The sequence below is a fragment of the Melospiza melodia genome, chromosome 3, assembly GCF_035770615.1.
Source record: "Melospiza melodia melodia isolate bMelMel2 chromosome 3, bMelMel2.pri, whole genome shotgun sequence".
NCBI classification, from domain to species: domain Eukaryota; kingdom Metazoa; phylum Chordata; class Aves; order Passeriformes; family Passerellidae; genus Melospiza; species Melospiza melodia.
The window spans coordinates 101,182,140-101,208,738 of NC_086196.1; the positions used below are offsets into that span (position 1 = coordinate 101,182,140).

General features: G+C 47.1%; 2 protein-coding genes across 6 annotated transcripts in view; one reads left to right on the forward strand and one right to left on the reverse strand.

Moving 5' to 3' along the window:
- The window catches only part of MEIS1 (Meis homeobox 1), a 106,941-nt gene extending 84,545 nt beyond the window's left edge, over positions 1–22,396 (reverse strand). The window contains exons 1-6 of one of the 5 annotated variants that reach the window (XM_063152296.1): positions 21,795–22,396; positions 19,938–20,164; positions 18,241–18,382; positions 17,666–17,716; positions 16,809–16,859; positions 15,245–15,391 (exon numbers count right to left, since the gene is read on the reverse strand). In XM_063152296.1, the coding sequence (XP_063008366.1) occupies positions 15,245–15,391; positions 16,809–16,859; positions 17,666–17,716; positions 18,241–18,382; positions 19,938–20,164; positions 21,795–21,806 (630 nt within the window). In that variant the 5' untranslated portion in view covers positions 21,807–22,396. Of the gene's footprint in view, positions 1–15,244; positions 15,392–16,808; positions 16,860–17,665; positions 17,717–18,240; positions 18,383–19,937; positions 20,165–21,514; positions 21,694–21,794 lie in introns of those variants that run through there. The other 4 variants (XM_063152297.1, XM_063152295.1, XM_063152300.1 and 1 more) reach the window with 4 other exon arrangements.
- Positions 22,397–22,897: 501 nt separating this feature from the next.
- On the forward strand, positions 22,898–25,712 carry LOC134416595 (uncharacterized). Its single transcript, XM_063153355.1, has 3 exons — positions 22,898–23,090; positions 23,317–23,949; positions 25,183–25,712. Exons 1-3 carry the CDS (start codon positions 22,898–22,900, stop codon positions 25,269–25,271), a joined length of 915 nt encoding a protein of 304 aa, XP_063009425.1. The 3' UTR covers positions 25,272–25,712.
- Positions 25,713–26,599: the final 887 nt, after the last annotated feature.

Below are 26,599 nucleotides of genomic sequence, written 5' to 3' on the forward strand. Positions count from 1 at the left end.
ACTAACAAAAATTTGTGTATTTAAAGAATTCCAGAAGCACCAATTGCCTTCTGTGACCATTATGAAGTGCTTCATCCACTTGGGGGATATGCTGGGCTGAAAAGCAAGCCCCAGCAGTTCCCAGTGCAACTGCCCCATCAAAAGGAGGAGCACATTTGATTGAGGTCTCCAGAGCAGTTATTGACATGTACCATGGTGAACATCAAGCCTTTATAAACAACACAGCTACAGACAAAATTACTTGGCTAATGGCTAAATTGGATATTTTGCATCATATATAAATATCTTTGCATATACTTACTATTCCAATCCAGTTAGTTAACATTATTAGCTAACACAAGTTAACACTAATATAAAATGGGAGAAACCATTGCCTTCTGCTTATATTAAAGAATAAAATGGACTTTTTTTTTCAGCACTAAGCATATGAAAGGGAAAGAAAAGCTTCTGGCCAAGCAACTAAAGGTTTGGCCATAAGTACATGAATAAAATAAATGGCTTTCTATTACAGGTGATAAAAATTGTACTCCGCGTCTTTTGATATATATTTTCTAAAAAGTTTTGTGAGCACAGCCCTCTTGTGGGCTCATTTGTGTTTGTGTAACAACTGGAGATGGGGAACAGCTAATTCCTTTACCTGTTGGACAAACCTTCACTCCTCCACGCTACCAGAGAATTGGCTGCAGGTATAATCTTTCATTCCCTTGCCCTGGAGGAAGAGAGCTGCTGCCAGCAATTTGTCAGCATAATTTGGGCCTATTGTTCTTGTTCTGAAGTTTTATCTTATTTTGTTTTTCTAAATGAAATACTTATTCATCACGAAAAAAAAGTAATGTACTATGTTTGAAGTGTTCTTCTGATTTTCCTAAATCCTACCTTTTAAAAATTTTCAGCTGCATGAGGTTGAGGGTAGTGACCCACCATGTTGGGAAATAGTTGTGCTCAGTACAGACAAGAACTTGAAGCAAAAAGTAGGGGCTGATTCATTAAGTTATGGCATCCATCTCCTCCTACAAACATAACATACCTATTTAGCAAGGATTTACTGTTCACATAGTTTATCCTTCTGGTTACTGGCCATACTGATGTCCCCAAGATCACTTGGGCAAAACATTCAATACTGCTGCTGAATACCTTAAGTGTATAATCCATAGGATGAATACTAGAGCTACAACTGCATGATAGACAGACCTGACCCTTGCAATCCACAAGCCTTATCCCTCTTCATTTCTGGAATGGAGGGAATGGCTAATAAGAATCCTCAGGTAGCTTGTTCCCCATCCAGCATATAAGAAATCTTTAGATATTTCTCTTAATTGGGAAGAAAAATATAAATTGATATAGAGGATTAAAAATACACTTATAATACAGAAAATATAATGCATATATTTCCTAGACTCTACACTATTGTTGATACAAACACAGAATTAGGGAATGGTTTGGACTGGAAGGGACCTTAAAGATCATTTAGTTCTAACCCCTTGCCATGGGCAACGTCACATGCCACTAGACCAGTTTGGGATTTTGGGGACCATGAAATCCAGACTCATGACTAACTTCAGTTTCTGAGAGTACCCACTTATTGCTTTGCCACCTGCACATCTCCTAGTGGAACTAACCAAGGCTGATAGCAATCCCACCTCCCAGCCTGCCAAAACCAACTGGGGACACCATACCCAATACAACCAAAATCAAGGGGGTCAGAATAAACTGTAAATGTAGAAACTTCAAATGCTAAAAAGTAGATGCTTTTTAATGCCAACAACTCTTGCATAATCTGCTTCACGCAGCTTTGATTCAAAGGTGAGTTATTTTTAATAGAACAACAGCAAAGGCACAAAGATTGGGTTCAGATGGAAAAACAGTCTTCCAAGAGAAATAAGGGAAATTTCTAGAGAAAGAAGGTTGTTGAAATGACAGGCAGGCGATAACTCCGCCTGCAACTAAGCAGAACAGCGAGGGTGACTTGTGCACAGATGGAAACCTTTGCAGCATTAAAGGAGGCAAGGCCTGGCGAACTAAAAAGCAGAAAAAACTCTGCATGGAAGTCTCAGCCCTGACCTGGATTCCCTTCCTAGCCCCAGAAAAGTCATAAGCTTTCTATCTTTAGTTTCCCCTTATTGCAAGCGAGGGTAAGACTCTTCTCTAACTCTTCGCAGCTGCATAGGAAAAATAAGATATAAGCTGTCTTTATGCATGCAACATGGGAGACAAATCAATAAAAGGAATGAGAGTGGGCATCAACGTCAATACCAGAGAGGATAGAAAACTGGAAATAAACAGGACTTTTGCCACTGATTTCACAAGGCCAGGACTTTACCTGAAGGGACCAGAGGCACAACTAATACTGCACACTGTCAAAGGTCATCAAACCACGATCCACCCAAAAACACCAGTGCTCTCCATTAGCTCTGCTGTCGTGCCTCAGCGCTGACCCTACCCAGGTGTGGGGGGCACGACACCAACTGTGTACCCAGGGAGGCATCTCTAACACAGCACAGCCTTCTGACTCTTTCCTTACCCTGAAAGCATGGAGGAAAAGAGACCACGGCAGGGAGAGGAAAGGAAAGGGCCTGGTAGTCCTAAACAGAATGAATGGAAAACGCGAGTGCAAAAGGACAGGGTGATAGTGCTCTCCAAAGGAAAAAGAATAATTAGAAGCAGCAAACATAAACCACAAAAAATAAAGGACAATGAAATGGAGATCATCAAGACTGGGCGGGACATAAAGACAAAGAGGAAGGAGAAAAACCACAGCTCTTCTCTTCCAGAAGGCACCAAAGCCCTGTCAACTCTGCAGGGGCAAGACTTTAAAAAAACCCATTTCTGCATGTTAGTGTGCACACAGCGCTGCACGTGTTCACAGCTACGCAGAGCCCCCCCTAGCCTGGGCTGCATTCTGTCAGAGGCACAGCTCCAACACCTTCTGCCTATGCTGAAAGCAAACCTTCTGCACTTGGGAAGTCATCTCCAAGGTCTTCCCGGGGGGACAGCATGGGCAGATGGACTTTTCTTTGAGAAAGGGCTCTAAAAGCACCCAGGAAAGCTTCTGGCAATAACAAAAGCAAACAGCTTTTAGACATATAGACTTCAGGGTTTGCTTTTTGCACCAGGGGTTGCTGCACGTGGTGGCCTTGACGGACACCTAAACAGCAACAGCCTCAGTCACAGGGGACCTTAACATTGCTCTTTTTTTTTTTAATTCCAAGCTCAACAGTGAACACTGCCTGCCCAGCCAGGTTAACTGAGCCAGCTGATGGTGATGCAGGGTTTTTGTCTCCCATACAACAAACATTGACTAGTACTTTCTATTTAGAGCAACTTCGCATTGTAAACCTGTCTCCTCCCTTTGATAAGAGACATATCACTAGATAGCATTAATCCCTGGCCCTTTTTTGATACAAGGAAACACAGTTTTGCAGTCAGGACATAAAAATCACTGCTCCACATAGATATTTTTTCTAAGTTTACATATCATGCAGAAACATGCAGAAAGTCAGCCCCAAACAATACCGCTATATCCAGAAACCTGGTGTGCAAGTCCTCGAGGTGTGTTAGTCCTCCTTGGCTCCTACTATATTTAATAAGACTGGAGAATTTTCCACATCTTTCTAGACCAGGAAAAAGGTCTTCAGAGACAAATAAGAGTTTCCTGTTCAATATTTCATGTAGTGATTCCTCCAAAGGTGTAAACAGGAAAAGTGTCTCGCCATTTAGCCTGAAAATGAGAGCCTGCCATCCCTTCCCTTTACTCCGTTTATGCGTTAAAAGTAATTTAGAAGGGGATCTGCCAGATGCTCAGGTACAAGTGAGACTTGTGACAGCAGAGGCTGTCAGATGACTGGCTGAGGTCCCAGAACTGGCCTACCCAGACAGACTAAGGCAGGAGGGAGACCTCAACCTCAGCTTTTCCCACTCTGTCCCTTCTGTCCCACCAGGGTCTCAGCAGGCAGCCTCAGCGGGAATCAGTGCTGCAGAAAGATGTGCTTTTCACCCTGAATATCTCGACTCAGCAAAGGTTTACTTATAGCAAAAGCTACATCTCTAAGCGTTCCCCTTTCAGATTTTTAGGGATGATGCCTTTTGGGTAGACAAAAATTACCCAATGGAGCACCCGCTGCAAATTTTTTTGCATTACTTAAATGCAGGCTCTGATTTCCAACAACCCATCAGCCCAAGCGGGGCTTCTTAGGGAGGCAAGGCACAAGCACAGTCCTTTCTCTGCAACAGCCATGCTTCATTCCAGCTCCATCGCAAGCAAAACCCCTGAGCTTGTGTCACAAATATCAAATGGTTTTTTTAGCTAACTGACAACAGACGCCATTCGGAGTCAGCGTATTTTGATTACGGCACATTGTTCGCAGGATTCAAGAGCCCGCTCGCCTTGCATTGTTGTTCAACACCAAAATTAAATTGCAGTATAATTAGCTTTGCTCCAGCTACACCTTTCTGTCTGGATGGATGTGATACCTGCAAAGCCTGTGTTGGGTATAAAATGTGTTCCTGATTATAAAGTGTTTGCTTAATCTTGAGGGCACCGCCTTGTTTTTTAAGGCCCTCTGCAAGTCACGCACTCCAGTACGTGCTGCCCGTTATCTCCAGAAGGCTTAAAACTGGAATCCCCGTGATTCACATTTTCCAACACTCATGGCCAAACCCGTCCGCAGAGCAGCTCCTCCACTTTCTCCCATTTCACAACAAGCCAGATCTGCAGCGCGGCAGAAGCGGCGGCGCAGCCCGGCTCTGCGAGCCACATGCCAGCGAGCCAGTGGCCACAAAACACACGGAGCCCACTGCGGGAGCCACAGGCCGTGAGCTCCAGGGGTGGTTTGCCAGGCTGAGGTGGCCGTGGCTCCCTGACGCCTCAACCCGCTCATTGAGGGGCGGCTTGGAAGCACAGCTAGCTGCCAGAGTCACACAAAAATGTTGGGCTGAGAGGTCTGTGTGGTCCCACTGCACCTCCCAGGGAGCTTTGGGAGTACCCAGTGGTGCCTGTAGGAGCATGAGGCTCATGGCATGGCCCCACATGGATCCATGCCTCGGGCCAGGCAGACCTTGGGACAGGCAAGACCTCGGGACTGGCCACTCCCTCACAAATGTTTCCAGCCAACCCCACAGCTCTGCTCTTTCTGCAGACCACCAGCAGCACTGCTACCTATTCCATCCACAGCTTCAGTTTATCCCCTTCCTTTAAATACTTTTTTAAAGTGCTAATTAGTGGAAAATAGCAGAAGAGGCTAAAACCAAAGCATAAAGCCACCAAAAGCAAAGTTTACCATCAGCCTTCCAATTCAGCATAGTGCTTTCCTATAACACCGAACAGAAACATTTTGCTTTCTTGGCAACATGTTCTTCAAATTATCCACAGAGTGATATAATTACTATAACATACCACAGCTCATTCTTAAATATCTTCTATATATACCTTGCTATCACTAGATGACATATAAATTAAGATATCAACCCTACCTGATAAGGGAAAAGCAGAAGTAGAAAATCGTGCCTCACAAGCACCTAATCGTCTCGCTCCAGAACCTCAGTGACAGACCTGAGAAGAGAATTCGCATCTCCCCTCCTGCCTCATACTGTCAGTAGAACAGCATTCCCCACCCCTGCCCCTCCAGCATTGTTATATCACTTCTCATCCAAAGGATCTCTCAAACACTTGCCACTGAGGGCCAAACGTCGGCTTGACGTGCACATGTGTGTTTAAGAACAAAATTAATCCTCCCTGCACATACTAGTCATGTGCATACCATCACTCTGGCTTTACAGGAAACAGTCATGAAAAAGAGATCCCTCACAGGAGTTAGATTAATGTAGCAGGACACATCTGTACATACCCTGCTTTTTCTACATAGCTGTGCCACGAAACACTGCCACGGGCCTCACGGACATGGGGAAAGCACAACGACGCTCCCACAGTAGGTGGAAGGCACGCCAATAAAACTGGTTGCACAACAGGGAGGAGGGCCAGGAGCCTCCAGGGGTAACACAGCTGCAAAATCCTCCAGGCAGAGAGGGGTAAAGGAGGGAACAGCTCAAGCATAGTGCCTAAGCTGCCACCAGTGCACATGAGAATCTCATCCCAAGCATCCGTGCAAATATCGGGAAATGACAGGAAGCTGCCTGCCACCGACTCACACATGTTTGAAAGTCTTCTCTCCCTGTCACCCTCCTGTCACAGTGATGCCCAGCGGTGCCACTCAGCTAGGGAACCCCTGTCCATGTCAAATGCTGCCCAAAATGCCTGTGTGAACATGAGCAAAGGGGGGAGCGAAGCTGTGACTTCAAATTACCTCCTGGTGACATGGCTGTACCCATCACCACAACACAGCAGTGACACTACTCCCCTGTAACTCTGCACTACAGCACACAAGAGAAAAGGCATAAATCACAAGCCACTGGGACATTTCCCTCACCAACAATTTGGCCAACTCTACCTATGCAAGGTAACTCCATGACGCAGGTGCGAGTGTAAGAGCTCAGGAACCAAAGTACCTCTGTGACTGCAACCCAAGAAGAAGAGTGCCCTGTACTGGCTCAAGCCTAAAACCAAAGTGCCGCTTACTGAGTCTGCAGTATTTGTGTCCTCCCAAGGCTTCTGGCCATGGTTCACACTTAGCCGACCAGATAAATCCAAATATCAGCAAGCAGCCACTGACCTCCATGTGACAGCACATGCCTCAGGTTGCTGCTGAGCACCAGCAAGCAGGTGACACCTCAGCTGAGGCCAGGGGCTTCCCTGCACACCCCACCCTAATGCAACAGGTACCACGAGCCCTACCAGGGGCCAAGAATTTATTGTGCACAGATCAAACCCTGCTTGCACTGACAGAGCTGGCCCAGGTGCAGTGCAGGCCAAAACACCCATGAGACAATAGGTTCTACCATTTCTATTTGCACAGACACTTGTAGCCCTGCACCCCAACAAAGTCATGGGGTTTAAATCTGCTCTAACCCTCCCTTCTCCCAAGAGCTACACAGACTTAAATGGAGCTATTTAAAGCCAGTGTTAAAAACACCAGCAATGGTCTGACCTCAGCAACAAAACTAGACCAAAACCTAAAGGCCAAATGAGTGAAAAGAAAATTACAAGGTAAAGTTTGCCTTCCCTGAATATGTGCCAGCTGCAAGACTCTTACATTACATCGATGCAGCTTTCCAAAGTTTAAATACAATAATTTTCTGTATTAAGAGCCCAGTAACCCTAATGGAAGCATAATTAGGCATTGATGCCCTGCCCATATGAGAGAAGCTTGAAAAACTTAAATAAACTGTGAATGGCAGGATTAATACTGCAGCTTTGCATTTTGTACAGCTGTTTGAATACAGTACACTGCCTGTGATGGCATCAGCTGTTGCTTTACTCTGGGTCTGTACTTCTGAAGTTAAAACAGGCAGTTCTTTTAAGCAAATAAAGAATTACCTTTCTTATTGTTGACCAGTTTACTTCAGCAAAGAAGGTCTGGGTGCATATTCGCTTTGCATTAAAATAACCAAAAAAAAAAAAACACAAGAAAAAGAAAGCCAAGCTGCAAACAACAAAAATAACTGACCAAATTCAAAGTCTGGTGATGCTAATAAGAGAATTTTAATTTACTGCAACGGCTCTTAGGATGAAGAACTAGGTAATGCAATTTTGGAGATCATCTGCCCAAGTGGGAATATCATATAGATGCCTGGAGAGTCCTTGAGAAAACAGCTCACCTCAGTACTGATTGAAGAGGAAATACAATACTTTGGTGAAATAGAATTCTGTATTTCTAGGAAAGGCTCCAATAGCAAATTGCTTACTAAAGCAAGAAGCCTTGTAAATTTTATTATGAATGAAAGGGGCAATGGCAAGCGTGTGACATGCCACAGCGTAGGCACACATGGCCGAGTCAGTAAAAAGTAAATAAATAGGTTACTTATAAGCTCTAGAAGACACCTGAAAATATATCTAACAGAAACTCAGGCTCAGTGAACTTCAAGCAAGAATATAAAACAGCTCCAAAACTATCTTACCTTATTTTTTTCCACCAAGTAAACTAGCTAACCTACAGGCTAATATTCAATCTTGGCTTTCTTATTGGAAATATCAGCCAAAAAAAGTTAATCTAGATTTCTTCACTGTCTTTAAAAAATGACTTATCACTGGAGAGGGAAGAAATGATCTATGTAAGGAGCATGTCAGCCTGTTGCCAAATTCACCTGGGAAACACAACACCCACATCACCCTCCCCCTGCCTCACAGCATGGCCAAGCCCTTGTCCCCACCACCTCAGCCAGATCCTTCCCCAAATCCCAAATCCCTGCCACCACAGAACTTTCCAGTTTCTTTCCCAGGCAGCGTTAACGACAACATGGCTCTCGAGCTGCAGGCGCAGGAGGAGAGGAGGGTGCGGAGCCCCGGCCGGGGCAGTGACAGGCGCCAGCGGTTAAGTGCTGCTGCGGAGATGAAACATGCCTAATGAAAAGCTTACCTAAAGCTCGTGGGGAGCCAGCGCCCGGCCGGCCCAACCTCTCCAGAGCGTCGGGCACGAGGCCGACAGGGCGCTCGGGAAAGACGAATTAACTAAAAGTTAATGTGGATGTTCTCATTCAAAAGAAAAGTGGCCTACTCCAAAGGGGATTAGGCTAAAGTGAACTAAGGCCACTTTACTTCTGAATGAGAGCATCCACACAATAGTCCAATGCACTTTAACTAATGCACTTTAATTTTACACCCAATCAATTTGTCTTACCTCTCCTGAGTGTCCTTGTGTGGACAAACCCAGAGATTCATCGAGTTTTGAGGCCAGGCAGGGAACATTAGATCAACTCATCCCACTCCCCATGTGTTATGGGCCATTGCCTTTCACAGTTATCCCTTTATTGATCCCCAAAACTTATGGATAACCTCTGACGTGGGCAGGGAGGAAACATTTCTTCAATGGCCTGGATTTAAAGATGCTTGCAAAATAAAAGCCATTTGCAAAATAATAAGTGGCCATAACTTTCAAGAGTCCATCCTCTTGCCAATACAAGAGGCCAAATTTGGGCAAAAATCCATCCTACCTTCTCTATGCCCTGCAAGTTCATAAGAAAATGGCAGTCTCTGTATTATAACCCTTAAATCTCTTTTGTTTTTCAAATTGCAAACAGAGCCTTTGCCTATAGGGCAAACTCACTTTTTTTTTTGAAATTCACCTCACCAACATTTAAATTTTCAACATTTCCCCAGACATCTACAAGAAATCTCAGATTCCCTTTTCCAAAACATAATAACCCCACAAACCACTTGCTGCCTGCGCTATTGCTTTCATACGCACAATGACTCACACGAGCCTGAAATCTCCACGTCGCTCTTTACGTCTTGGATATGTATTTATCAAAAATAAATAAATTAACCCACAACAGCAGCAACCAGCGAGGCAACTCAAGGAGCTGAGCTCCCAGGGGCAATGGGGCTTCCCTGTGCCAGCAGCCCTCTCACTAACAGAGACCAAGCCCCCACCACCACTGCTGAGGGACTGAAGCTTTCCAGGGATCTCATCTAAATTAAAAAAAAGGAATCCTGAGGACACTGGCCTGATGGGATTCTGCTCTCACCTACACTCCAGGTTACATCTCAAAGGGCAAAAATAAGTGAAAGTGAAAAGGCAACCACACTAAGCAGGCCAAAGAAGAGCTGAAGCAACTGCAGAGAAGCTGTATTTCAGACGCATCACAGAGTATCAGCGGTGGGTTAGACACGGAGACGTTAACCAGCGCTGTAAATACGCTCAAAGAAGGCCAAACACAAAACGTGTGCTCTTTTAGAGCTACCCCCCTCTCCAAATACTGCTGCAGCTGCAGGAAAAAATAAAAATATAACCACTAATTATTCCCAATTTGCCATGTAAGTCAAAGCCTGCTCCGAGAAACAGAGCATGTGGAGAAGGTGGTATACCAAGGACGTGAGGTGACACTGCAGCGCACCCCAGTCTCTCCTTCTCTCACACAACCCTCACCAGGAAACAATTCCAGAAACCTTCAAAGACGTTCCTGACCAGAAACAACTCTCCTTTCTATTTTCTTAAACTTGTTTAGATTACACAAGATAGATCGTAACTGCATGCTCTCATGACCAAAAACCCCAAATGCAGAAATGCGAAACAAAACAAAAGAAAGATTCCCTAATTTAAAGAAGCTGTGCCGGATTTTTAGCGCTTTTTGAAGTAGTATTTATCAGCACAATGTACACTTACTCATTTTGATTGAGAGCAATATAATCTGATTTTTTAAGGTCTAACATTGCCCACGCGGGGCTGCAGTAACCCTTCTGCATGCAGAGCCCATTACCTTTATTGTTACCTGCGGACTAGCAGCCATAGAAAAACTCAAATCCTCAGCCATAAAGGTTAAACTTAAGGTAAAACTCATTTTTTCATAACTTTCAAGCCTCCAAGTTGCCCCAAAATAACAATCCAGGGTCCCTAATGCAGCCACGGCAAGCTCTGGCTTACAGGAATGCCTTGGGATACACGCGCAAATGTTTAGGATCAGTTCTGAGGTTAACTGGGGCTTAAACTCAGCTCTGCCAGGTCTGATGTTGAGAAGAATTCCCCAAAAATCCAGGAATTAAACTATCCTTTACAATAAGACATAACTTCAGTTTGGAAAACTTTACATGGAAATTTTGCCTGAGCATGCAAGGAAGGCACCCAGCTGTAAGGATGGCCCCTTTTGGGTTCTTGAATGATTAAAAAATAAAAAAGAACACCAAGGATTCATGAACTGAAATAATAAACTAAAGAAAATATATTCAATCTTATGTCTACACAACAATGTATTTACTCACTTAAAGAAACGGAGAGCAAAGAAAATCTTATTTTGCTAATACAATTTCAGCCAGGGTGTATCAGATGAAAACATGTCTGGAACAGAAATTAATGTATCCCATCTTCATGTAAATAGCCTGCCTAACTGGGGCATGGTAACAACTTCTAAATATCACAGCAAAACATAATAAAAATTACTCAAAAACAAACAAAAAAAGGACTCACTGTCTCAAAGTGACAAAGTCAGAGGAAGAAAATTAAATTTCAAGTCTTTTAAATGTAATGTATTGGTCATCCTCAGTCGTACTTTGCTGTAATTCTTTTATTATGCAGAAATGAATTCTACCTTGCACCCTCTGCACCACATCTATTATTTTGATGCCTGTTCCTCCAATATGGGAGCACATACCCTAAAGGCAGCAGTATTTTTAGCTCTCGTCTTTAAAACCATATATGGTTTGAAAGTACCTGTGAAGAAGTCCCAAAGTAAAATAGTATTTCTCAGTAATTTTTTCCCTAAGGCACGATTGTTGTATTGCCTACAAGGTATAGCTAATATATTTGAGAATTTGGAAAGTTAAGTCTAGTCGTAACCGGTCGATGCCCTGAACAACTCTACCACTTTCGGCTATGTTTTTTATTGGATTCCAGTTTATGATTCTTTCTTTGTAAAGAACAAATTTTAGGTAATTGTTCCATTAAAAAAAAAAAAAGCTGCTGTCTATCTGCATTTTTGTTAGAGCAACTCTGCAACTGCACACATTAAAATAAAATCTATTGCAACATAAATAGAGGTGTTGCTTTATTATATACGTGTGTATATATGTGATATATTATCACCCAAGAAGGGCCATCTAAAACGTCACAGTTGCAAACATTTAAGACTGTAACAAAAATGACTGAGACTCCAGTATCGGTTTACTATCCTTCAACAATTTCCCTGACAGTGGAGTCAAATAATGTTGAATTATGGACCTTCTTGCAGGAAGTCTTATTTCATGTTCATTTTTTGATCATTTCCCTCATAGCTCCTATAGGAATTTGGCTCTTTGACGATTTGCCTTTAAAAGTTTCTGCATCTGTAATTGGCTTGTGCATTATTAAATCGCAATTTTTGTCAAGCAATGCTCTGGTGGACGGGCTCAACAAGTTTATTTTCAGTAAGCAAAATACTGTTTTGTCCCTATAAAATCTATCTTACACAGCTAATGCATTTTACTTGAATGTGGCGGGTACTTTGTACCATGTTTTCTTTAAAGGACTTTCTAAAGGCTTTTTTTGCAGACACGCTCTTGTAGGACAATTTTACAGTTTGGACTAGACACCTGAGTGCCAAGGTAATGTGGCTTCAAAAAAGCAGCCCCACAATAACAGTTCAGGATTACCTACGAAACTGAATTTCTCTTGTCAGACTATAGGCAGTCTATGGGCTTTTTTTTTTTAAATCAGAGGGAGTTTTCCCAGACACATCACACAACAGCTGTGTTCTAAATCTTTCTGGGCTCTGACAAACACTGAAAATTTAAACATGCAAATGTTTGAAAAGCTAATGATTAAAAAAGGTTTATTTTGAAACTTTTGAGGATGACTGCAATTCTTCAGCTAGGTTTTTTAAAGTCCCGGGGTCTGGATGATTTTGAGTTCAGCTCTCCCCAGCAAAAATTCCTGCCTTGTACTTGTGGAGCTGTGACGGTAAACACCAACTCTGCAGGTCGCACCCTGGCAGGCAGTGGGGTCGAGCCCGTGGGAGAAGGATGCTATTTTAGTGACCTAGTGCCACTGAGCTGGTTAAATCACTGAACAATGGTTAGTGTTATAGGGCTTTACTTTGCAAAATCTAGCATTAGTGTCATTGCTTTCTATTAACCGGGGGGACTTAAAGGCACTGGCTTTGAGGGGCCTTTAGGGAAAGAATAAATAAGGGGAAACCAATAAATTAAAAGGAAAAAACACCCTGTTAACTGTAACCTTTACTACCACAATATAAGAAAATGTAATTAAACCCATAATAAAAGCTTTTACATACTTACTCTTTTACTACTCTCCCAAGCAGAGCGTGGGCAGGCGGGGGCCCCACGCCCGGAGCAGCCCCTCGCTCCCACCGCCCGGCCCTGCGCGCCCGCGCATCCCAGGGCCGCGCAGCCATAAACGCGCCCCGCGCAGCCACATCCCAATTAGCCGCCCCGGCGACCAGCACTCAACACCTTATTATTGAACCATTAGGGCCCCGATAGTGCCGGCCGCGCCGGGGCCGGGTTTGGCACCGCAGTTTACCGGAGGGCGCGGGCGACTGCGCATCCCCCGGTAACCCCCCCGCGCCGCCCGCCCGATCTCCCCGGGCTTGATCCGCCGCCCCATGGCCCGGGGCAGAGGAGGGCGGAAAAGCGCACTGTTGCTCCTTTTCCCCTCAACACGGAAAGCAAAGCCCCGCTCCCCGCGCAGCTCCGCGGGTGCGGGCGGGTGTGTGCGCGGCTGCGCGCCCCGCGGCCCGGAGCGGAGCCGGGGCAGCGCTCGCACCAGCCGGGCGTGCCGGCGCCGAGCCCCGCGGCCCAGCGCGGCCGGGCCGCGCAGCGGGAGAGGGCACGGCGCAATGTCCGCGCTCCGGGCAACGAAAAGGGGGACGCGGACTGGCGGGGAAACACAGCGACCCCCAACAACCCCAAAACTGCAGCTCCATTTCTTTAGCTTTCACTTTAATAAAATAATGATTCGTTGGGAAAATGGGGTATAAATCTTCATTTTGGAGGCAATTAAAGTGTTGATTTCATTCGTGCCCCTGAGCAATTCTTGTAATTTGCTCAAATAGCTTTATGTACCCAGCACTCCAGAGCTTTTAGAAACCCATTTTCTAGTTAGACTTGTTGGATTACAATTTTTATTCAACATCAGCGAGTCGAGCTTCCCTCAGCTAGACCCTGGCTGAAGGGCTCCCCTCGCTCTAAGGTGCTGCGTGGGGCCGGCGGCTACCTGGAGCATCCTCACCAGCCCTGGGCACCTCCCTGCCACACCACCCTCCACCCACTCTGCCAAGCTTTTCTCCTGTACAGCAAAACTGGGTGGGGAAAAAAATCCCTGCAAAACAACCTACCTATGTGCACATAAACCCCTTTCTAAAAGTTCATGCCTTCCTTCAAGCCTGCCTCCCCTGTCACAAACCAACAGCCTTTGGCAGATAGGAGAAAATATTTCAGATACTGCCCACGCTGCAATGTAACGCACCTTTATGTCGGTGATCTATAAAATAACTCCCAGCTGACAGTGCCAGTGATAACAGCAAAGCAGCTGAGGAAACTCCTGTCTGCTTGGCTGCGCCTTGCTTGAACAAAAGGAAACCTCCAGAGCCAGGAGCAGATCACTCCTAACACTATATTTACGCAGCTGATCAAAAAGAAGAAATAACTTGGGGGGTTTCATCAGGGATTTCTTTTTTGTGCGTGTGCTTGAGGTCCCCTCTCTTACAGGCAAAACGCTGCTACCCCTCGGTTCAGAGCAAACAAATGGACCGCGAAAACCCCACCGTTTCACCCAACTCAAGTAAAAGCCAAATTTCAGTCACTACCATCACCCAGGAGCTTAATTTAGATCTGGACACCTTCTGCATTAGCCCCAAGTGCTCTCATGAAAAGGCAAGGATGCCAGTCTGCACCCAGTGGAAGGAGGAGGGATGGGAGAGGGGACAGCCAGCTCTCCCCAGTCAGCTCACCCGCATTTCCCACCCCGCTGCAGCCGACATTAAAGGTCTGAACCATCCCAAACAAAACCTGGACTACCGTCACAGCCACGCGAGGCTTTGCTGGCTTGGCTTTGACTATATTTATTCTTTAAAGAGAGGGCTTGAAAACTTAAAACATCAAGGTAAAGAATTTAAAACCTGAATCCCATTTTATTTTCTCCTTTTTTTTTTCCTATTAAGTAAAATAAAATGGGCGCGTTTGCAGCAGGCAGGCATGCACAAAGCAATGTTCACTCAAGTCTAAAAGCGTTCGGCCAAGGAAAACTGACAAGACGGACTAATGAACCGTAGAGACGGGAAGAAAATAGCCAGTATTTGCTAGATTTCAAACCCTCTCTGTCTTCTCTGGACCACCTATCTCGGATTTTATTATTATTTTGGTCAACGACTCCAGCCCTTCCTTCCCTAAGCTACCAAGAAGCCAGTGATTCACAGATACCACTTCTATTATTGGAAAGGGTAAATAAAATAAAGACAGAAATTAAAAGCGACAAGAAACAGGTCGAGTTTGCAGGCGATGCTTTTACAAGCTCATCTCGCCAGGTCGAATCTGGGAGCAAGCCTTAATGAAGCAATAATAGCCACATTATTCAAAAATTTTCATTTCGATGGAAATTTATCTAAAAGGGACTTAATCATATGCAAATAATAAAAGGAGGCGTAGTGACCCAGCAAGCGATCTGCATACAAATTTTAGCGTTGTGCGACATTGGCGAGATCATACCTGATCCGTTAGATTTGCTGATCTTGTTATGTCTTCACTGTCCGATTTTGAACCGCCCTCTCTATCGTCTATGACCAAATCGATAGGCATTTTTCCTTTCAAACAGCTAATATACCGGTGGCAGAAATTGTCACATAATTCGTGTACCTACATTATGACAGAGGTTAAAAAATAAAAAAAGAAAGAAGAAAAAAGAAAAAGAAAGAAGAGAGGGGGGGGAAAAAAGGAAGAAAATATAATCAGGAATACATAAGTAAAATTGACAAGTGCAACCAGTCTCCCCCCTTCGCCCCTGTGACATCAAAAGTCCTAAATAGGGGAAACACACTGCAATTATCCCCCTGAGACCTCTAGACGCATCCAGAATTAGGAATAACTTTCTTTTCTCACAAAATAGAGATATCGCAGAAAATTGACAGTGACAAGATGATTCACAGGCTACAACATATTCAACACCCGTGTTAAATTCATCTGCTCCCGGAGCTGTGGCCATTAGAGAGGTGACCTGCATGGGTGACATTTAAGGTAAACTATTTAATTTCATCCAGTTATTTCATCATAAACCCTTTCCAAAGGGGTATGAGGACAGAAAAAAGGATTAAAAAAAAAAATCCACATGCACTGCACTGAAATACATTATAGGCATCCATGCCTTGAAATCCCCAGTTGCTCTGATAGACTTGTACCTGAGCTGCCTTTATTAATGGGCAGATTTTAACACATTTTGGTAGAGCGAGAACAACCTGACAGTTACGGTTAGATAAAGCGACTGACGCTCACGAGAAACTTTTCAACTATTTAAAAACCTCTCAAAATGTTTATTTTTAGGAGAAAGGGAATTCTCTTCTAGGCCAGCTATCAATGACACGTAAAAAATCCTCAGGAAACCCAGAGCGCACTTCCAATTTAACGTGAGCTCGGATGACACCGCCCGCTCAGAAATTAGCATTCTCCCTCCTAAGATTTCTAAAACAGCCAACAAAAAAGTCCTGCGTTCAGGCTGCCATCTCTTTCTTCTGCTCAGAGGTGTACAATATTCCCAGGAACAAGAGACAGACAGAACTATCAACTCTGCTTTGTCTCTGCAAAATGTTACAGGACAATCCGCGCCCCGAGCCTGACCTGCAGATGGCTCTTAAAAAAAAAAATAAAAAAGATTCCCCCCTTCCAACTAACTGCAACCAAAGTCTCTTCCTCACCATCACCAAGAAAAAAACAATATCTCTTTTTTTTAATCACAATTTCAGGGGCTTGACTGAACTAACCATTTCGAGTCTCATCTGCGGCACCACAGAACTGCAACTATTTATACAAAGCCAGCAAAGTATTACAATGAACACAAGGCCTGGGCGTTCGAGAGCTCGGTTTTAGAGGCTGAAATTGTAATTAAACTGCGAAGAGAAATGGACGCCAAGATTGGTCTTGACACTAATTACCAGAAAGAAAGACATTTATGCAAATTTACCAGAAGCCTGAACTTCAGCAGTACTGAAACAGAGGAGGAAGAAAGGAGGGGGGGGAAGGTAGACAGAAAGAGAGGGAGAGAGAGAGAGACAAAAATTACCTTCTCTAATTCCAACAGATGAAACCTTAATACTTGTATGGCTTGAATCATCTGCAAAGACACAAACAACATGAGCATTAATCTCATTCCTGGATTTGGGGATATTTCCCACAGCCACCTCGGCCACACTTTGTAGCTTGACTTTTCTCTAGTAGTAAATAAAAAGTTGTTTTGATTTATGGCAATAACACTAAAATTTAATAGCGGTGGCTTTGTGCGCTGTTTAACGAGAAGCGACCTAGAGTTAACAAAAAAAAAAAAAAATCCCAATTGCAATGAAGCAACTGAATTATACGGATCATAAACATTTCTTAAAAAAAAAAAAACAATCCTCTAAACACCACCATTGGCTCCTCGCTTTGTGAAAGCGGGTGCAGGACTCCTACAGTGGAGGCAAAATATTTATCCTTAATGGGGGAAGGAAAGAAAGAGAGAAACGACCTCATTTTCAGTGAATTTGCCACTGGTGCATCTCCAGCCATTGTAATCCTCTCTGTTTCCCATCGAGCTGCTTAAAAGGTGCGTGGAGGGGCTGGTTAGAGTGGAGATAAATCCACCGCTCCTCTTGGGGAGGCAAGCTCACCATCAAGCCTGCCAGCTCCTCTTTGGATGGGGCTTTCCTTTATGTATATCCTTATGGGATTTTTTTCTTCCAAGCAATTACCACACCATGTTTACTTGTAAATATAAAAGTAATCATTGCAACAATTATAATTTTTTTAAATCCACGTGAGAAATTTTCAATTTAGCACCACTAAACCACCTCTCCAGATGACACAGAAGTTGAAAAAAATAATAAATAAATGGGAAGGGAAGGGAGGGTGGGGGTGGGGAGAGGAAGAAGTGTTAACTCTTACCAAGTTATCCAGTTCAGGATTAGAGGAAAATAGGGGTTTCTCTGCTCGGATCTAAATGTAAGAAAGGGGGGAAAAATAATAATAAAAATGATTTGAAATATGGAAGCAGAAAAAGCAGATGTTATTATTTCTTGCTTCATTACACTGTCGGGTCCATTATGTAACCTTCCGTGCAAAGCCCTGACTGCTGGATTTAGTACATCAGCCAAACACTTGAGCAAGTGAATCAAATATACTGAAAAATACCTATGGAGCTTTCCCGGCAGAGCCCGTCCCGGCGCCCGGGAGCCGCGCAGCGAAACTCCCGGCCGGGCACAGAGCGCTCCACTTTATCCATTTTTTAAGGGGGGTAGTAAATGCCGAGATTTCCTGATATTTTTTTTTTCCTCGTGTTTTCTTTTGGTTGGGCTTTTGGGGATTTTTCTGTTTTGGTTTTTATGCCTCTTTCAGTAAGAGAGGGGGGAGGGGGAAACGCGCATCTTTATCTCAACAGAGACTTGTTTTTCTCGATACGATTTTTTTTCCCTCTTTTTTTTTTTTTTTGCTTTTACTGTTTTCAACCCGGTTTTGCTGACCTGTTTGGCGAACACTGCTATGTCTTCATTGAAAGACTCAGAGGAGCAAACATCGCCTCCCGCTACCCCAGGCTCCCTGGGTGTGCATGTAGCTAATTCACATTTCTCAAAAATCAGTGCTAAAAGAGGGAACAGGGGGTGTCTGAAAGAAAATACAATAGTCACACACACAGAGGGGGGGAAAATATCACAACGAAACAAAAAAAAAAAAACCCAAACACAACAATAGTTAGTCCCACAGCAGCGTGCATGGGGAAGGGGGCACCCACAGAGGGGCTCCGGCACCCCCCGCCGCCTCCCGCAGCGTCCCGGCCCCTTCCCACAGCCAGCCGGCCGGCGGCCCGGCATCTCCCCGGCCTTTCGGCACTGGCCGGCCGCAGATATTGTTAATACAACCTTAGGACAAGCCAAGAATAAAACCTAAGCCGGTTCCAGCAGCCATTTTGAATTAACTTTCCTTGTCTTTAGGAAAAAAAAAAAAAATAGAAAAAATTAAAATCCCTGGGCATACACTTCTGCCTCTCATGCTTTTAATTCCCGTTTTCTGCTGGAGGACTTGCTGGGAGTGAAAGGGGAAAAAACAAACCCAAACCAACAGAAAAGCATAAAAAGAAAGAATCCCCATCCAAATGAAAAAAAAAAAAATAGAAGAAAAAGCCCTTAAACCCACCCAACAGACCTCCGGCCCACTGGCCAAGCCGGGCCGGCTCCCTGCGGCCTGCGCGGCCCTCAGCCCCCCGGGGCTCCGCAGCCACCGGCCCGACCCGCGGGGGAAGCCAGGTGCTCCTGGGCAATCCCAGCCTGGAAAGCCTCCCCGAGAGAAAGGCAGCGCGGGCATCTGCTTCCCCTGCCCGTTTAATAATTTAAATAAATAAATAAGCGTGGGCGCACACACACGTATGTATATGTATATTTATAACAGGGAGTTCATTTTTTTTTTCTCCCAGGGCTTCACATTTTTTTTCCCCCTTCTGGGTACCGTACACCACCGACTTTTAACCAACCCTTCAGATTTCTGATAAACCGATACAGAAACCGAAATCTATGAATTTTATTTTGCTCCCCCTTCTCCTCACTGTCCTGAGAGTGATTTTTAAAGGCTCTTCAACTTCGCTTCAAACTCCAGCTGGGCAGATACATTTTAAAAGCATCTGTGCCCAGTGTTATAACCCCGCCAGCTCCCATCGCAACGGCCTAGAAACTGCTTTACAAGTTGCCACATTGAGAAACATTGACCGCTGACGGATAAAAGATTAAAAAAAAAAAAAAAGAAAAGAAAAGAAAATTAAAAGAAAATTTTAAAATAAAAACTCTTGAGAGAAGCAGATCTTGAGTTCTCTTAGCATAAGGAAAGACGAATAAGGTGGAAAGTTGGGCAAAGCTCTCCAAACTCCCCGCTCCAGAACTCCGTGCACAGATTTACCACGGGCGCAGGTTGTGCCCTGGGAATATTATTTTCCGCCTCCTCCTCCTCCCGCGGTGATGCCTGCCGCCCCTCCAGCAAGCCCCTTTTTCCCCGAGCCCACGCGGCTCCCCGTGCCGGGGGGACCCCGACCCTCTCCCCCCGCCTCCCAAGGCACTCACAAACTAGGAACGCGGCCCTTTTCCGCGCAGCGCTCCCCATCCCGCCGTGCCCTGCCCGCGCTGCGCCCCGCTCCATCCCGCGCAGCTTGCGCGGAGCCCTGCGCGGCACCTACCCGTAGATGGCATCTTTATCTCTCTTGAGGGCGTCGTTGACGGAGGCGCCCATGGCGGGGGGCATGGCGTTGGCGTGGGCGGCGTGCGGGTACTGGTGCGAGTGCAGCGGCGGCCCGTGGTTCAGGTGGTGCACGGGCTGCATGGGGCGGGCGCCGTGGGGGTCCCCGTACATGGTGGTGGGGATGCCCACCCCCTCCATGCCGCCGTAGTGGGGCAGCTCGTCGTACTGCGGGGCAGAGAGAGCAGAGAGGCGTCAGGGGGAGGCGGGGGCAGCAGCTCCGCTCCCCTGTGCCCCCCCGGGCATGAGCCGCGATCCCCCCCGAGCGCGCCCGGGCTCCGCCGCGCCGGCCCCGGGCAGGGAAAGCCGCCCCGGGCCGGGAGCACAGGGGCTGGGCTGCTCCGGCCCGAAGCCCTCCGAGTCTGGGGCGGAGGAGAAATAACAACAACAACAATATTAATAGTAATAATAATAAAATAAATGAAAGCGAAAAAAATCCCACCCTAATCCCCATCCCCAAAGTTCCCCAGCCCCCGCCTCCCCATCCACCCCGTGAAGGGAAGCGGTTCTCGGAATCCAAATTTCCCTCCGCTAAACTTTTTCCCCTGATAAGAAGTCAGGTACCTCGCCCAGCGAGGATGCAAAAACTTCAGCAGCGGTAAACAAAACAAAACTAAACCAAAAACGAGAAGGAGCGATTTGCGGATTCCCAGCAATTCCACGCGAATACGACTTTTAAAGCCGAAAAGCTGGAAACGTTCGCCCGGGCTCTCGGGATTTTGGGAATGCCTTTCTTTTTTTTTTTTTTTTTTTTTAAGGGTTTTCTTTGTTAAAGATTAAGGACCGAAAGCTACCGCGGTTCCCAGGCAGCGGGGGAAACGGCCACTTTTCATCTATTAAAAGCAAAGGTGTGAATAAACACTTTTAAAGATCCCTGACACTTGCTTGGACAGAAAGAGTAAAAGGCAAGTTGTCAGCAGAGGAACTTTCTTTCCCAACCAGCTCTCAGACGGCGGCAGGCAAATTAGGCAAGAAAACGTCTTTCCAGAGCTTTTCTCCTTCCCCAAATCCCTGTTCACCCGACTACAGCTGATTTATTTTTTTTCTCAAAACTCCAATTTAGGAGGTAGTTAGAAGAAAAAAAAAAAAACAAAGAAAAAAAAAGGGGGGAATCGCACCCAAAATAGAAACAACAATACACATGGCAGTGAATGACTGTAACCTCCAATTCAAATTAAAGTCACTTTCTTTCTAAAAGAGTGGGGGGAGTTTGCCCATTGCTCTGCACCTTTTGGGACAGAATATATTAAAAAAAAAAAAAAAAAAAAAAAAAAAAAAAAAAAAAAAGAAAGAAGTGTGAGTAAAAAAACAGGTAAAAGAAGAAAAAAAAAAGTTGTGCTTACTCCCAGCCAGAACTTATCTTCTGAAAATGAAGCGGTATATCATCACTAACACAGCAAAATGCTCAGAGACATGCACACATTCAAATATTTCAAGCACTGGTGATTTTAAAAAAGACATTGGTAGGACTAGAGCTACAAAACCAACAAATAGAGAGGCTCGGACATATTCACTTACATGCCTGCATGTCATTAATGTATAGAAAGCTTGCCTCTTCCCTGAGAGCTCCGGGATGGGGAGTAAAAGAACCAAGAAAATAGCAATATACATAGGTTTTAAGCCTACAAGTACAACTGATAAATCCTACCACTGCAGGACACCGCTTTGTGCCCCTACTCCAAAAAGAAGGAAAAAAAAAAAAAGAAAAAAGAAAAGAAACTTTTTTCGCAGCGTCTCTGTCAGCCACGTTTCAATATTATTTCACATTTGAAATCCATTTTTTTTTAATCATACGTACCCTTTGCGCCATCGGCCTGCTTGCTCCCTTCCTACTTCAACTTCTAATATATCCTCTTTAAGGCCAGTGTGAAAAGAAAGAAACACGAAGTTCCCCCCCCTCACCCCCAAAAAAAGGCAAAAATCCCTTAGCGTCTCCAGCAATGGAAGCAATCGAGTAAAATCTTCAGCTTGCTGGATCTCAGCGAAGCGATACGGTAACTCAGCATTAAAAAAGGAGAAAAAAATTAGAAGAAAAAAAACCAACTCTCCCTCCTTCCTTCCTTCTTTTTTCTTTCTTTCTTCCCTCTCTCCCTGTCTCTCTCTCTTACTCTCCCCCTCTCGTTTCCAAGACAGCAGCGGGGCGAAAGCAAATATCCTTTCCCCAAATCAGTTTTTTTTTTCTCTCTTTTTTTTTTTTTTTTTTTTTTTTTAAAGTGCCCCTCAAACCCAACTACCAAGTCTCATGGCTTTTTGCCACTCCGGCTGTCAATCACAGGCGAGGTTGTCAAGGTGGTGAATGACTGATGATGATCCGCTGCGTGTGCTCCCACCGCGCAGGACACCGCAAATGTTAATTTTCGAGTGCGCTCACCCAAAAAAAAAAAAAAAAAAAAAAAAAAGAAAAAAAAAAGAAAAAAAAAAGAAGAAAAAAATTTAGAAAAAAAAATTTAAATCGAGGGAGGAGGAGAAGGAGGGGGAAAAATTAAAAATTAAAAAGGCTCTCTAACGCGCCGGCTCTCCTTTTATTATGCTTATTATGATGATGATGATGATGATGATGGGGGGCTTTTTTTTTTCGCTCCTCCTCGGATCGCTCCTAATTCCTCGCCGGCGCCGGCTCGCTCTGCCCCTGCGCGGCCGCCGGGCGAGGCTGGCGGAGGCGGGCCGGGCGCGGGTGCCGTGCGGGGCGGGCGCGGGAGGAAGGGCAGCGGGGCGGGATGGCGGGGGGGGGAGGCGGGGGGAGGCGCTGCCGCCGCCGCCGCCGCCGCGGTCCGAGCGCTGCCGTCCGTCCGCCGCCGCCGCCGCCGCCGCCGCTCCGCCCGAGCGCAGCGCAGCGCCGGGCTGGAGCAGACTGCGGGAACCCGGAAGTAGTGGTGGCCATAACAGGTCGCGTCTTACACAATGCGCTGGGCGGCAGCAACTCCGCCACCGGCGCAGGGGGGCGCGCCGCCCGCCCCCGCGCCCGCGCAGCGCCGCGGCTTGGACACACCGCCCCCTCCCGGCCCTGCCCTTCGCGCCCCCCCGCGCGCGCGCGGACGCCCCGTCCGCCTTCCCCCGGCGGCCGCGGGGGCGCTCCCGTCGCCTTTGTCTGGCGGTGTCGCCGCCCCGCGCAGCGCCCGCGCAGCGCCCCGGGGTCGCGCCGCCGCCCGCCCCTCGCTTCGTCGCCCGCCTCGCCGGGCGCCCCCCCCCTCCCCGGCGGCTCCCCCCGCGGCCGCCGGCCGAGTGAGCTCACCCGGCCCCCGGCCGCCGCCGCCGCGCCGCCGCCGACCAATCAGCGCCGCGCCGCCCCGCGCCGCGCCCCCATTGGTCCGGGCGGGAAGCGGGGCTCGGACCGGCGCGGGGGGGGGGCGCCCCCCATCCCTGTCCCCGTCCCCGTCCCTGTCCCTGGCCGTCCCCATCCTTATTCCCATCCCTATCCCCATCCCTTCCGCCGAGCTCCGCCGGCGCGCTGTCCTGCGTGGCGCGATCCCCCCCGCCGGTGCCTCCATCCGCCGGTGCGGGGGTCCGCTCCCTTGCGTTCAAAAGCAAAGCCATCCCTCCCCGCAGCCCCGCCGGTCCCCGCCGGCCCGGGAACGGAGAACTCGCCGTGCCCCTTCCTCCCCTACCTGCGGGCCGGGCTGCGCCGAGCCCCGAGCGGGCGCTTGCGGGGACAGCTGCCCCGATACTACCGCATCTTCCGCCCGGGCAGCGGGGCGGGAGACGGAGAGCCCCCGGTACAGCGGTCCCGACTGAGCTGCTGGGGGAACGGGGAAGTGACGGGGGTTCCTCTGGTAAATCCCCTGGGGCACACGGGACACTGCTCCGCTGCTGCCGGACCCCGGGGGCGGCGGGGAGCGGCTCGGCCCCCGCCGCCACGTCTCAAACTTCGGGGAAACGCGTTCCGATCCCCCCTCCCGCCCCTTTTCCGCTAGGACCGGCTTTTTATCCCGGCGAGAGAAATGCGGAGCTCTCAGGTAAGACCCGTTTTCATGCGCTGACCCGCACCCACCCACCCGAGCCACGCGCGTGGGGCTCATTTCTCTGGCGATTTCCCCGGGGAAAGCGCTCGGTAACGATTCCCCATCGCAGCGGTCCTTGCAGGGGGTGGCTGTGACCCAGCTCCCAGGGACGCGTTTCCTCCTCTTCCCATCCTCTTTTCCTTCCCCCCCCCCCATGAAAAAAAAAAATAACAAAACAAAACAAAACAAAAAAAAAACAAACCCAAAAGACCCTTTTTCAGCGTCTCCACTAGGCCTTTATGAGCTTAATTCAGCGCAACTCAGACCGAAACACTTTTACAATGTAATTACAGCCCTACAAATTGTTTGCCCAAACCTCATCCTGGATAAGGATTTTACAATTAGCAAACAGTTATTACACTTAGGGCTCGCTGTGAGGAACTACTCAGCTCGCCGCTCCGCCTGTGAGAGGCCGGCCAGAAAAAAGAAAGAAAACTGAAGGAGAAAAAAAAAAACAAAAAAAAAACAAAAAAATAAAAGAGGGTTAATCCGGACAGCAATTAATCATCTATTAAACGGGAAAAAGTAAACGGCCAGCTCCGCGCTATCCCGGTAAACTCCTGCAGCGGCGGATGCGCTGCAGCGGGACCCGCGCAGCATCTCGCCCAGCCGCCTTTTTTGGAAAGCAACTCTGTTTGGGCTTTTTTGTTGTGTTTTTTGTTTTGTTTTGTTTTTTTTTTTTTTTTTCTTTCCTCCAGAAACTTGCTGGTTTGCGGGAATCTATTGAAGCTTGTCCGTCGCCTGGTGGAAAGGGTGAGGGGTGGGGGGAAATACGGGCAGGGGGAGAACAGTGAGGAGAGAGCGAGGGGTCCGGTGGGTGCGGCGGGCCGGGCAGCGGCTGCGGAGCGCGGAGCGCGCCCCCCCAGACCGCGGCCGGGCCCTTGGCGAGGGGATCCGCCGGGCCGGGGCAAAAAAGGCGTCTGGGGAGCGAGGGAGCCTCCTCCACAAGGTGGAATCTGGGTCCATTTGCTTATCGGATAATAAATGAGGCTTTTAATCAGGCTGAATTTCCCAGCTTAAGGAAAGAATTAGTCATACCTAGGAACAATCAAATGGTTTCTAGTTGGCTTCCCTGCCGCCTTCCTAGCAGGGATTTTGGGGGGGGGGGGGGGGGGGATGAACGGGGGGAGAATTTGCATCTAAGTGTGCTCTTTCACCATTAATGCTGAAATTTGAAAACTGAAATAGGAACAACCAGAAGAGCGAAACAAACAAGAAACCGCAGAAGAAAGCATTGGAAAGGCGGCCGGGAGATAATCCAGGAATGCTTCAGATAAGGAAGGGGGGGACTATACGTGCGGAGATACCCGAAAAGTCAGAGTCTGATGGAAAGGCTGAAAGAGGGACGGGGGGGTCGGGGGGAAACCCGCACTTGTTTAGAGCCTATTAAAGGTCACACCGGGCTGGGGGGTGGGGTGCCGCTGATGATAAAAGGAGTTTAAGAGCGAAGGGTTTAAGCGCGCAGATGAAGCGCAGCGCCAGGATTTGGGGGGTTTGTTTACTGGCTCCCGATGCAGGAACCAAAAGAGCGGCGGGTCCGTGCGGAGAGCGAGCCCGGGGTCAGCCGGGGCTGCCCTGCGCCCAGCCCGGGCCCCGGGAGCCGCGGCGGCGCCCCGGGATGCGCGGGGCCGGGAACAGGAGCTGTCCGCTGCCCCACGGCCGGGCCTGACGCTGGCACAAGTTATGGAGGGGTTTGATTAATTAAATGGAGGGCTTCATAAAATTTACGGTTGTCTTAAAAGTTTCCAACAGCGCTTTTTTTTTTTTTTTTTTTTCCTGTAAATAAAATTAACTGGGAAATGAGTTACTGGCCGGAATTTTCGAGACTTCAACGGTGACAGCAGTGCCGGCGGCGGGAGCGAAGGCACCCGCACACAAAAGGAGTCTTTCAGGGACAAAAGTTGCGACGGCTGCCAGGTTTTCCCCGCGATGGCACCTCGGGGTAGCCCCGGCAAGGCAGCGCAGAGCCGACCTGAGCCTTGTACTTCCTATTTCACATTACAAATAGAACATTTCAGCCTAAAATCCGTAGACTAACCCAGAGCTGGTAACACTATCGTGTTGGGGTTGTCGAAGGGTTTTTTTCTTGCACGATTTGGGTTCTACAAGTTCATTTGGGTTAATTTGGAAACGCCGCTCCGCGCCGGGGTTCGCGACGATCCCTGCCTTTAGCCCATTAGCCCCCAGCACTCCTGTACTCCTGCCTATGCCAAACCCTCTTTCTTTCCTGTCGGTATTCCTATATTTCTCGTTGAATTAAATAATAATAACAGTAAAAGAAATTACTGGATAAAACTGTGGCTGCTTAATTTAAAAAAAAAAAAAAAAAAAAAAAAAAAAAAAAAAAAAAGGAAAGAAAAGCCGCTGGGCTGCTCTGCATCCCAAGGATTGAGCTGTTGTGCCGTCTACTGGGAGACGGGGAAACTACAGCCAGAAACGCTTCCAAATTTTCTGCGAGAGGAAAGTCCAGTTTTCGGCAATTTGAAGGGGTCGGAGACGCCCAACTCCTCAGTAGAAGAATAGCGACCCGAGACAGAAAAGTCGTAGAGACACTTATTTTTTCCTTAGGCTACATCTGTATAATTGCATAAAAACTCCACTCTTA

Bases quoted from the DNA above. Each gene is read 5' to 3' on its own strand.
- LOC134416595 (XM_063153355.1), top strand. From the start codon at position 22,898: ATGCGCTGGGCGGCAGCAACTCCGCCACCGGCGCAGGGGGGCGCGCCG. The intron at 23,091-23,316 runs GTGTCGCCGCCC...CCGGGCGGGAAG, and splicing joins CCCGTCGCCTTTGTCTGGCG to CGGGGCTCGGACCGGCGCGG. The intron at 23,950-25,182 runs GTAAGACCCGTT...AAACTGAAATAG, and splicing joins GAGAAATGCGGAGCTCTCAG to GAACAACCAGAAGAGCGAAA.